The sequence below is a fragment of the Eptesicus fuscus genome, chromosome 10, assembly GCF_027574615.1.
Source record: "Eptesicus fuscus isolate TK198812 chromosome 10, DD_ASM_mEF_20220401, whole genome shotgun sequence".
Taxonomy (NCBI): Eukaryota; Metazoa; Chordata; class Mammalia; order Chiroptera; family Vespertilionidae; genus Eptesicus; species Eptesicus fuscus.
In genome coordinates, this window is record NC_072482.1 from 97817751 (window position 1) to 97829835 (window position 12085).

At 63.5% G+C, this 12085-nt stretch overlaps 1 protein-coding gene across 2 annotated transcripts in view; it reads left to right on the forward strand.

The window, feature by feature from the left end:
- SMOC2 (SPARC related modular calcium binding 2) overlaps positions 1-12085 on the forward strand; it is a 76787-nt gene that overhangs the window by 54640 nt on the left and 10062 nt on the right. For both annotated transcript variants that reach the window (XM_054722501.1, XM_054722502.1), the window contains exons 8-9: positions 1937-2123; positions 4555-4637. In XM_054722501.1, the coding sequence (XP_054578476.1) occupies positions 1937-2123; positions 4555-4637 (270 nt within the window). The remainder of the gene's footprint in view (positions 1-1936; positions 2124-4554; positions 4638-12085) is intronic.

A 12085-nucleotide genomic window follows, 5' to 3' on the forward strand; every position in this document is an offset into this window, starting at 1 on the left:
TGGCGTTCCCAGGACGCAGCGGCCGCTGCCTGTGTGAGTGAGGGGCGAGCCGCCTGCGGGAACCCGCGGGGCTGGGCCAACACGCCAGCCCCTAGCTCGGCCCGACACCGCGCCCCTCCGCCCGTGTCTGTCCAGAGCACGAGCCAGCTGAGTATCCGTGTCACGAAGACCGAACGCCCCGTCCGTGTCAGACTCTGCGGGGTCAGAACTCTGCATGGAAAGTTCTTAACTTACAGACCAAAAGGAAATCCGGTTCTGGGTAAGGGAAGCCACAGGGGGGGTGTTGGCTGAGACTGCGGCCTCAGACTGCGGCTCCCAGGGTCCCGGAGTGGCCCCGGTCCAGACACTCTTGGAGATCAGCGCCTTCGCACCCCAGGCGAGAGCGTCCACGTGGCCATGCCCGCGTGGCCCTCTGCAGGCTGAGCGGGGCCCCGTCACGGGCCAGAGCGCTCCTGAGGAACGGACCGCCCGCGCCCACCCGGGTCTTCCCGCACCCCTCGCTCAGGCAGCGCGGTGAGCACCCGCCGTGAGATGGTACTGACCCGACGGGTCGGCCTGGACGGACAGGCTCTCGCTTCCACTCGCTCGTGGCCCCCCTCCCCCGGAGGCCGCGGTCAGCGGGGAGGGGGCCGCCGGGACGTCGGAGAACCTGAAAGGCCCCACTGGTTCCTCTTCTCCCAGGATGCCCGCGGTAAAACATGCCCGCACAGGCGGGTAGCGGCACGGAGAGCGGGGGCGGGAGCGGGGGCGACACGTGCAGGTGGCACTAAGCAACGCCGCGCCTGCCATTGGAGCCAGCCTTCCTCTGCGCCCTCCAGGCCTGGCGGCTCTTCTGTGCCGCTCCACACGCTGCCCGCTTCGGCCGCACCCCCCGCGCCCAGCCCTCGCCAATGGCGGCCGCTGGCGAACCTTCAGTTAAAAGGCAAAAGCAGACGGAAGAGCGAAACCTTCTTCCAGGGACTTGAACCGTATTTTTAAACAGACTCTTACTTCATTGGTCTTTGGTTTTTCAGATTTTGAGCTTAGAGTTTCTTTTCTTATTTCTGTGTTTTCAACAGTAAACAATGATGCCCTCAGCTCATGTGCAGAGGAACCTGCAGTGTGTGTGTATAAGTGTGTGCATGTGTGTGTGTGTGTGTGAGTGAGTGTGATATGTGTGTGCACATGTGCACCGTGCAGGGTCTTTTATACAAGCTGTGCTCACCAGCAGAGGGTAACATGTTACCTTCTGTGTATTAAGCATGTTGCACTATGTGACCGTGTAGAGGGGGAGTCTGTGTGAGGGCCCTGCTCCAGGAGGGTCTCTGTGTAGTCAAGTTTCCTGACTCGGAGTTTTCACACGTGCCCCAGCTGTCCGCATCTGTGTGCAGGGCTGTGTGCGGGGCCATGTGTGGGGTGTGTGTAGGCTGTGTGTGGGGCGTGTGTGGGGTGTGTGCAGGGCCATGTGCACGTCTGTGTGTGGGGCATGTGCGGGACTGTGTGCGGGGGTGTGGGGGACGTGTGCGGCGTGTGTGGAGGGCCGTGTGTGGGTGTGTGGAGGGCTGTGTGCAGGGTGTGTGGAGGGCTGTGTGCGGGGTGTGGGGGGCGTGTGCGGCGTGTGTACGGGGTGTGTGCAGGACTGTGTACGGGGTGTGGAGGGCTGTGTGCGGGGTGTGTGGAGGGCTGTGTGCAGGGTGTGTGGAGGGCTGTGTGCGGGATGTGGGGGGCGTGTGCGGCGTGTGTAAGGAGTGTGTGGAGGACTGTGTGCGGGGTGTGGGGGACCGTGTGTGGCGTGTGTACGGGGCATGTGCGGGACTGTGTGCGGGGGTGTGGGGGACGTGTGCGGCGTGTGTGGAGGGCTGTGTGCGGGGTGTGTGGGGGGCGTGTGCGGCGTGTGTACGGGGGTGTGCGGGCTGCGTGCCCGTCCTGGCGCACTCACCCCTCGCCCTCGCCCTAGCGTCCTCGTGCGACCAGGAGCAGCAGTCGGCGCTGGAGGAGGCCCGGCAGCCGCGCAACGACAACGTGGTGATCCCCGAGTGCGCGCACGGCGGCCTCTACAAGCCGGTGCAGTGCCACCCGAGCACGGGCTACTGCTGGTGCGTGCTGGTGGACACGGGACGCCCCATCCCCGGCACCTCCACCAGGTGAGCCTGGGCGGGGGGGGCGGGGGGACCCCACACTTCCCACCGCACCCAGCCTGCCCCCCGCTCCGTGCTTCGCGGCCATGGAAGCAGTGGCCTTGGCCAAGGGGACGGGGAACTGTCCTCGGAAGGTGACGGGGCAGCGTGGCCTCGTGCGGGGGGTGGGGGGGAGCGTGGAGAGCCCTCTGCTGTCGGGGGTGGCGGGGGCCGGGGAGTGTGGGGGAGGGTCCCGGTGTCGGCCGAGGAGCCAGCGTTTCACACGCTGAGGGAGCCGCCTCCGAGGGCTTTCTGGCCATGAAACCCGTGTCCCCACGGCTCCCACTCGGAAGGACGGGCTCAGGGCCAGGCCGGGCCCAGACACAGGCCTGTGAGCTGGGGTGTCAGCCAGCACTTCCTGCCGCCGCCCGGGGGTCACAGCCGGGGGTCACGGCCTCGCTCACAGAAGCTCCCGTGGTTAAAGGGTTCTGCAGCTTTCGCTCTATGCCTCGAGCTCGATTTTCCACGTTTGTACACAAGAAGCTGACACATGTATCGAAGTTCGCCAGGTGCTACCACTAAGCCACGGCTCACCTTGGGGTCTGGCGAGCGTGTCAGCCTTCCTGCGGGACGTCCCCGACTGACCCCACGTGACCCTGTCCCCTTTCCATCCCCGACTGACCCCACGTGACCCTGTCCCCTTTCCATCCCCGACTGACCCCACGTGACCCCGTCCCCTTTCCATCCCCGACTGACCCCACGTGACCCCGTCCCCTTTCCATCCCCGACTGACCCCACGTGACCCCGTCCCCTTTCCATCCCCGACTGACCCCACGTGACCCTGTCCCCTTTCCATCCCCGACTGACCCCACGTGACCCTGGCACCGTGAGGGGGACACACAGCAGGCACCTCCCGCAGCCAGGGTTGGGGGACCGCTGACAAGATGCCGTCAGCACGCCTGGCCCGCTGTCCGTCCGTCCGTCCGTCCGTCTGTGAGATCATCTCCCGGGTGCTCAGCTTTGGGACTCAGAGGAGCTGCGACTCGTTCAGGCTGGGCTGTGGTGGCCAGTGCGTCCCCAACCCAGCCACGGGGACAACGTAAACCCCCCCCCCCCCCATGGCTCACGGCGCCCGGCACAGCGGCGCCCACCAGAGCTCGCCCTCCGGGGCCCCTGGCCAGCTCAGCGCGGGGCCTTCGCGGGTTCGCTGTGAGATGTGGTTCCGGTCACATGCCGTCCCCTGAGAACCCGGGGAAGCAGCCTTTCTGCACACTGAACGCGGCCTGTGCCTGTGTTTGAGCTGGGCCTGGCGCCCGGCCCAGCTGTCCTCCGAGGGAGTGGCTGCAGGCGCGGTCCAGGCCCAGCCCAGAGGCAGCCTCAGCCTCAGCCTGAGCTGCTCCCGCCGCCCAGGGAGGCCATCGGCACTCAGTGCTGTCCCTGCAGGTCCCTCTGGCCTTCCGTCACCCGCAGTGAATCGCCCCTTCTTCCCGCCCCCTCCTCCCTTCCCTGCCCCCACGCCCTCCCCGCCCCCTTCCCACTCCCTCCCCACGCCTTCCCTACCCGGCCCCCACTCCCTTCCCTGCCCCCACGCCCTCCCCGCCCCCTTCCCACTCCCTCCCCACGCCTTCCCTACCCGGCCCCCACTCCCTTCCCTGCCCCCACGCCCTCCCCGCCCCTCGCCCGCCCTGCCCCATCTCGGAGGGCAGTGTCAGCAGTGGCAGTGCCTCAGCCATCCCTGCTCTGCCTGCAGGCGAGGCCCCTCCCTGCCTCCGAGTTCCCGGAGACACATCAGGTCAGGGCGGCCTGCTGTTACCATCACCGTTCACCTGTCATTCCTCGTCATGATGCTCAGCACATCCCACCCTCTAGGCTCCGAGGAAACAGCGCTGAGCTGGCAGAGGTGCCTCCTCTCTGGGCTCGACCTCCTGCTGGCGAAGGGCAGGGGCGGCCACGGGGCTGCCTCCGTGCAGCCAGTCACGCCCCCTGCCTCCAGGTGACCAGCTGACACTCAGCGTCCAGTTCCAGGACATGGTTTTTAAATATGTATTTTTATTGATGTCAGAGAGGAAGGGAGAAGGAGAGAGAGAGAAACATCAGTGATGAGAGAGACGCCTTGATCGCTGCCTCCTGCACGCCTCCCCCTGGGGATTGAGCCCACAGCCCGGGCTTGTGCCCTGAACGGGAATCGAACCCTGACCTCCTGGTTCACGGGTCGATGAGCCATGTGGCCGGGCAGGACACGATTTAACAAGCCGTGTGCTCTCTGCTCCGTGGCGTGTGCGTCGCCTGCAGCCGTGACGAGACCTGTGCCCTCCGACGGCAGCAGAGCCTCCCCAGCCTCCCGCCCCCGGGCCCCCACCCCAACGGGCCAGCAGGGGTCCTGCGCGGGGACCAGTGAGAAAGGGAAGAAACCCCCGTTCAGAGCCCTGGCCCACTGACCGCCCTGCCCCCCGCGTAGGTACGAGCAGCCGAAATGCGACAACACGGCCAGGGCGCACCCCACCAAAGCCCGGGACCTCTACAAGGGCCGCCAGCTGCAGGGTAAGTGGGCGCGGGGGGCGGGGGGGGGGGGAAGGACCGACACTCAGAGCTTCTTGGAGGCAGCTCCGTGCCCAGGGGCGGGGCGGGGTCCTCAGGGCAGCCGGTCCCCACGTCCCCATCGTCCCCATCGTCCCCTCCCGAGGGGCCTGCTGGCGGCAGGGAGGGCGGAGACTCCGGTGTCGGTGGTGGCGGAGACGCTGTCCGCGGGGCACCACGTCTGTCCGCCTCGGAACGTCTCGGCGGGACCCTCCCCCTGAGCTTCGGGATCGCTTCTGCCGAAGAGAGCGGGCCGTCCACGTCGTCTCTGAGGTCCTTTTAGAGGAATCTTCACGTTGAGAGTTACAGGCTGTCCCCTCCTTCCCCCATTGCCCTCCCCCCGGTTCCCGCCCCACCGGCCTTCACCACCGATTGTCTGTGTCCATAGGTCATGCACACACGTGCACACACACACACACACACACACATACATGCACACACACACATGCACGCACACACAAGGTCTTTGGTTAGCTCCTCCCCTCCGCCCTCTGAGATCCGTCAGTCGGTTCCATGTGTCCACGCCTCTGATTCTAGTTTATTCATCAGCTTGTTTTGTTCTTTAGATTCTTTGTTCATTTATTTTGATTTTTAGATTCAACTGTTGACAGATGCGTATTTACTGCCATTTTATTGTCCGTATTTTTTAAAATCTTTCTTCTTCTCCTTCATCCTCACAAAGACCCTTCCACGTTCCCGTGGTCCACGTTCCCGTGGTCCTGGTTGGTGGTGACGGGCCCCGTGAGTGTCTCTTGTCCGTGAAGCGCGTTATCTGCCTTCAGTGCTGAATGTGCTTTGCTGGACAGAGGAAGGACACGGCGGCTCCGGGCCCAGGGTTCGGTTCCGGGAACCCGGGTCCGTCTGCATCGGGCGAGCGGGATCGCTGAGGCCTCTGTGCGCGGCGCTGAGGCTGGGAGCGGGACCTCAGAACAGCCAAAAGCCGTGCGTGAAGGGGTGTCACGGGTTCTCTCACCGAAAAGCCGCGTGTCGGTGCTGCACCCCCAGGAGCGGGCGGGGCTGACCGTGGCCGCGGGGGTGAGGCCGGGCCCGGCGACCCGGCAGGGTCAGCGGCTGGACCGCGCGGAGGAGTGGACGGCGTCAGAGAGCGTGCTGCCGTTTTCTTTTGTTTTTATCTCCTTCTCCCTTTACACCCCTCAGGCTGCGCACCTTCGAGCGGAGCCGCCTCCGCAGCCCCCAGGGCGGGAGCGCGCCTTCGGTCTGGGTTCACACGCAGGCGGGCAGGGCCCGTTTAGAACCACGTGTGGGTCTTGCATGGTCTGCGCTGTGGCCGATAAAGCGGGTTTTAGATTCTGCGTGTCACGGTGGTTCCTGCTTGTCCACGAGGGTAGAGGCCGAGCGCAGCCACAGGCACGGCCACGGCTCTCACGCACTCACAGGCCTCCGTCCGGCGGCGACGCGGGCGCTGGGCACACGGAGGGGCCGGGGAGCAGGGGCCGGCGGCAGACGCGGACACGGCCGCCCCTGCCCTGCCTTCCCAGCCCTCCTGTCTCCGTCGATCTCCCGCTCCGCGTGTAGCCTCTTCCTCTGGAGGTGGATCAGGCGTCTGCGGGACGTGATGTTTGTCACACGCTGTTGGGCTCAGCACGGGGTCCGTGAATCCGGCCTCTTTCGGCATCGGGGGCGGGGGGCGGCCCGAAGGTGCGCACACCGTGCAGACTCCTCCCTGAGCGCCTTCTGCGCACCTGGCGGCGTCTGCCCCTCAGTCGGTGCTCCCTGTGTCCGCCACCGGCAGGCCGTGGGCTCCCTGCCTCCATCGCCGGGAAACCCCCGCCTCCCTCAGGTCGGCATTTGGTGGAGGATAGTTTTCTCTACGGGAAACAGCGACTCCGGCCTGCGCTCGGCGCCCGGAGAGCCGCCGCGAACGCTTGCGGGTCTCGCTCACGTCTCAGGGTCTGTCTCTGTCCCGACGGGGCCCAGAGCCTTGATGTTTTTGGTCAAAGGAGACGCACTGTCCCCGCATCGGCCTGCACGCTGAGGAGGGTCCCCTGGACGTCAGGCGTTGGGGAGGCCGTGGGGCCTGTGTCCGCGGCGAGCGAGCGAGCGGGCGGGAGCTCTCGCCATGGAACCCAGCACGGACGGACGGCGACGCCAGGACCCTGACCAAAGGCCCGGGTGGGGTTCGTCTTGTGGGGACAGCTGTCGTAGGGAGGGGGCCCTGTCAGGGCTGCTTGTCTGAGTGTCAGATGGGCCTTTAGAGAGAGAGCATCCAGGGAGGGCGCTGTGGGGAGGGCCTGTCCCCGCTGAAACCCCACCGCACCCTGCCCTGGAGACGGGGGGACGAGGGGGGGACGGGGGGGACCCCACCCCACCCTGCCCTGGAGACGGGGGGATGAGGGGGGGATGAGGGGGGGAACCCCACCCGGCCGCTGCCCCTAGGAAGAGACTGGGGTGCTGTCACCCAGATACCGCCTCCCGCCTCCCAGGCCTCAGACACAAACCAGAGGCCTGGGTGCAGGCCCAGGCGGCTCAGCTCGCGCAGCCGCGGAGGTTTGGGAGTGAGTGAGCCTCGGTGGCCGCTGCGTCACTGTGATTCTTGGAGATAAGCGTCCTTATTAGGGAAAACCGAGCGGCCCTGGAGTAACCCGGGATCGGCTGTTCTCGGTGCAGAGCAGGCTGCCTCCCTAACTGCAGTGATGGCGGGGGGGATGCGGGTCTGACTGAACCAGGCCCCTCAGAGCACCTGGGTTTCCCGTCCTGTTTCAGCACCTTCCGAGGCGGCGTGAAGCGATGCTCACCCCCCCTCCCCCCGTGAGGCTCAGGCTCTCTCCAGCAGTGATCCCGGCGGACCGGTGCGGTGCCGAGAGCCGCCCGGCCTGCAGAGGCCATGGGCACCTCCCTGCACTGGGCTCGGCCTTCGAGGCTCTCACACACACAGGAGGAGCCAATGTCTCACCCGTTAAACGTGTCACTTCGGTGACTTCCACGTCAGATCAAATGCCGTTTTCATAGACACGGGTCTGCTGAGTGGTAGCTGAGCCAGAGGGAGTCTTAGGTTCAGGCAGGTAGCCCTCTCGTCCTGTGGATGCAAGAGTGGGTGCCATGCTGTGCCCAGGGCTTCCAGCCACACCTGGAGGGCTCCCTGGTGCCTGCCTCCCTGGTGCCTGCCTCCCTGGTGCTGTCCAGGACCACAGGTATGCAGGTGAGGACAGGTATGCAGGTGAGGACAGGTGTGCAGGTGAGGACAGGTGTGCAGGTGAGGACAGGTGTGCAGGTGAGGTCAGGTGTGCAGGTGAGGACAGGTGTGCAGGTGAGGACAGGCGTGCAGGTGAGGTCAGGTGGCAGGTGAGGTCAGGTGGGCAGGTGAGGTCAGGTGGCAGGTGAGGTCAGGTGTGCAGGTGAGGTCAGGTGGCAGGTGAGGTCAGGTGTGCAGGTGAGGTCAGGTGGGCAGGTGAGGTCAGGTGTGCAGGTGAGGTCAGGTGGCAGGTGAGGTCAGGCGTGCAGGTGAGGACAGGTGTGCAGGTGAGGACAGGTGTGCAGGTGAGGTCAGGTGGCAGGTGAGGTCAGGTGTGCAGGTGAGGACAGGTGTGCAGGTGAGGACAGGTGGCAGGTGAGGTCAGGTGGGCAGGTGAGGTCAGGTGGCAGGTGAGGACAGGTGTGCAGGTGAGGAGGTGTGCAGGTGAGGACAGGTGGCAGGTGAGGACAGGTGTGCAGGTGAGGTCAGGTGGGCAGGTGAGGACAGGTGTCCAGGTGAGGACAGGTGTGCAGGTGAGGTCAGGCGGGCAGGTGAGGTCAGGCGTGCAGGTGAGGTCAGGCGTGCAGGTGAGGACAGGTGTGCAGGTGAGGTCAGGTGGCAGGTGAGGACAGGTGTGCAGGTGAGGAGGTGTGCAGGTGAGGACAGGTGTGCAGGTGAGGAGGTGTGCAGGTGAGGACAGGTGGCAGGTGAGGACAGGTGTGCAGGTGAGGAGGTGTGCAGGTGAGGACAGGTGTGCAGGTGAGGTCAGGTGGCAGGTGAGGAGGTGTCCAGGTGAGGACAGGTGTGCAGGTGAGGTCAGGCGGGCAGGTGAGGACAGGTGTGCAGGTGAGGTCAGGTGGCAGGTGAGGACAGGTGTGCAGGTGAGGACAGGTGGGCAGGTGAGGACAGGTGTGCAGGTGAGGTCAGGTGGCAGGTGAGGTCAGGTGGGCAGGTGAGGTCAGGAGGGCAGGTAAGGACAGGTGTGCAGGTGAGGTCAGGTGGCAGGTGAGGTCAGGTGGGCAGGTAAGGACAGGTGTGCAGGTGAGGTCAGGTGGCAGGTGAGGTCAGGCGTGCAGGTGAGGTCAGGTGTGCAGGTGAGGACAGGTGTGCAGGTGAGGTCAGGTGGCAGGTGAGGTCGGTGTGCAGGTGAGGTCAGGTGTGCAGGTGAGGACAGGTGGGCAGGTGAGGTCAGGTGGGCAGGTGAGGTCAGGTGTGCAGGTGAGGTCAGGTGGGCAGGTGAGGTCAGGTGTGCAGGTGAGGTCAGGTGTGCCGTGTGTGAGAGCGGATATGAAATGCGTGTTTGCTGTTAAGCATGGTCCGATGATGCTATGATGTTACTATAAGAAGAACGTTGCTTGTGTCAAAGTCTGCGCCGGGTCCTGGAGGGAGGGGCCGATCTCGAGAGCAATGCTTGGAGAGAGAGCGACATTGTTTCACGTCTTACGACTGTGGATGGTGAAATATGCAATTAACTTTGTAGAATGACTAGTCCTTTAGAAGAAAATTGCCTTTTATAGGAAAAATGACGAATACATAGACCATTACGTCCAGCGTTGCTGAGAAAAGGGTGCTACGGGTAAAAACACAAACCCACACAGATGTTTCTGGCTAAGACTTCGCGACGGAGCCCGGGCACCCCGAGGGGCGGTCCCGCTTGCGGGCGGCGGCAGAGGCTCCTCTCAGGCGGGACAGCCGGACAGCTCAGAGGAGCCGGCACGAGACAAACCTTTTACGTAGGACTTGCTGCTTCTTAAAAGCAAAGTTGATGGGATGCTGAGAGGGCGCAGGAGGCATAGGAAAGGCAAGAACTGAACTCAGTAGCTGCCCTGCCCTTGGCAGAGGTCTTAGTGAGGTTTTTATTAGGAAATTTAGTTCAGTTAATTTTTTCCTGATTTTTAAGAAAATGAGGAGAAACTGGAGAAACCTTGGGGGCAAATGGTGGAAATTACTCATTCACAATAAAACAAGAACAAATGACGACAAGTTACAGAGGCCAAGTTTGTTTTTCCTTAACGTGCAGAGGAAATGGCCCAGGTGCTGATGGGGAATGTCGTACAAGAAGGCGCTGGGCACCTTCCCGCTTCTTACACGGACCCGAGGGAGAGCACACGTGTCCAGAGGGAGAGCACACGGACCCGAGGGAGGGCACACGCGTCGGCCGCTGCTGGCTGAGTGGCCCAAGGCACCGGGGCTTCCTCATAGGTTAGGGCCGTGGTCGGCAAACTCATCAGTCCACAGAGCCAAATACCAACAGCACAACGATTGACATTTCTTTTGAGATCCAAGTTTTTTAACCTTAAACTTCTTCTAACGCCACTTCTTCAAAATAGACTCGCCCAGGCCGTGGTATTTTGTGGAAGAGCCACACTCAAGGGGCCAAAGAGCCGCATGTGGCTCGCGAGCCGCAGTTTGCCGACCACGGGGTTAGGGTTTCCCTATAAGGGGCAGCAAGTCCTAATTCATGCCCATCCTCCATCCTTGGTGAGAGGCGGCTTACAGGAGCGGGAGGCCCTGACTCTCATCCGTGAGCCTCACCTTCCTCGTGCACAGGCGGGCTCGAAGGGGACTCGCACGTGCTCCCGCGGCGCTGCTGCTTCCCTCCCGACGCCGTGAGGCAGGGCTGTCTCACCGTATCCGCCCGCCCGTGTTGACACTAGCCTGCGCGCCGACATAGGTGAAAACCAGGGCTTGTTCCTAAGCCCAGACATCCTGGTGAATCGCCAGGAAGCGTCGACTCTTCTGATGGGCCGAGCGCCCGGTCTCGGGCAGGTCCCTGCACAGCGGCCCCGGCCCCCGCACCTCTCGGGAGTGGGTCACCCCTGCCTCTCATCCCTGTCGTCAGACGGCACTGTTCTCTGTGGGTGCCTGGTGGGTCCCCGGAAAATTGAGGGGGGCCACAGCCTTAGTCTGTGGGGGAGCCCTAAGCTCACAAGATCTATTTTTTTTTTAAATTTTATTTTTGGTAATCCTCACCCGAGGATATTTTTCCATTGATTTTTAGAGAGTGGAAGAGAGAAACATGGATGTGAGAGAAACACATCGATTGGCTGCTTCCTGCACGCACCCCACCCGGGGCCCAGGCTGGGGAGGAGCCTGACCCGAATCGAGCCCAGGACCCTTCAGTCCACAGGACGACACTGTATCACTGAGCCATGCTGGCTGGGGAATGGGATCGATTTGCTTTTCTTTCTTTTCTTTTTTTTTTATAAGGTAGTGAGTTTATTTTTTGTTTTGTTGTTGATCCTCACCCGAGGACATGTTTCCACTGATTTTAGGGAGAGTGGAAGAGAGAGGGAGAGACAGAGAAACATCGATGTGAGAGAAACACATCGATTGGCTGCCTCCTGCACTAGCCCCAACCAGGGCCCGGCCGGGGAGGAGCCTGCCACCGAGGTCCATGCCCTTGACCAGAACCGAACCCGGGACCCTTTGGTCTGGAGGCCGACGCTTTCCCCGCTGTGCCCGGCCAGGGCGGGATCGCTTTTCTTAGAGAGATTCGCGCTCTCCTCGTCGTCCCCGAGGCTGCGTTTGCTCCTTGCTCTTACTGCTGCTGCTGTTCTGCGATGGTGGGTGTGTGGGGTCCTTGAGACCCAGCTCTGACACGCGTTGGTGAGATTTGCTGGCGGGCCACCGGCCACCCCGCCGTGACCCCGCCTCTGCGCCTTGAACTCTTTGCCGGTGGGTTTGTCGCTGCTGTGGGTCCTCCTCTCTGGGGAGGATCTTGGCGCCTTTTCCACGGCGGGCTTCCTGGTGAGGGAGGTCTGACCCAGCCGTGGGCAGAGGGGGCGCGAGGGGGGTCCCCATGGCAGCCTGGTGGCTCCCGGCCCCATCACCGCCCTGGCCCCGCGTGTCCCGTGGGAACAGCAGGGGCGTGGAGGCGAGAGAAGCCTGCTCACCTGGGTGCTCGGGGCACACCTGCTCACCTCAGAGGTGCTGAACGTAGGAAACTGGGAGTTGACACGAAAGAGGCTGGGGTCACCGGCACTACAGAGTGTGATGGACAAGCCCACCGGAAGCTGGCGGCTGGTTCTTACGACGACCGCGGAGTTTTACAGGTTTGCGGTGGCAAGCCCTGTGCGGCTCCTTCAGTTCCCCGCACAGGGTCAGACAGAGGCAACGTGGCACCGCCGAGGGTCGGACGTGGGGAATGGGCCAGGAGTTTGGAAAGAACGGTTTCTCCGTTCGAATGGAAAGCGTCCCTTAAATTACACGCCCAAGC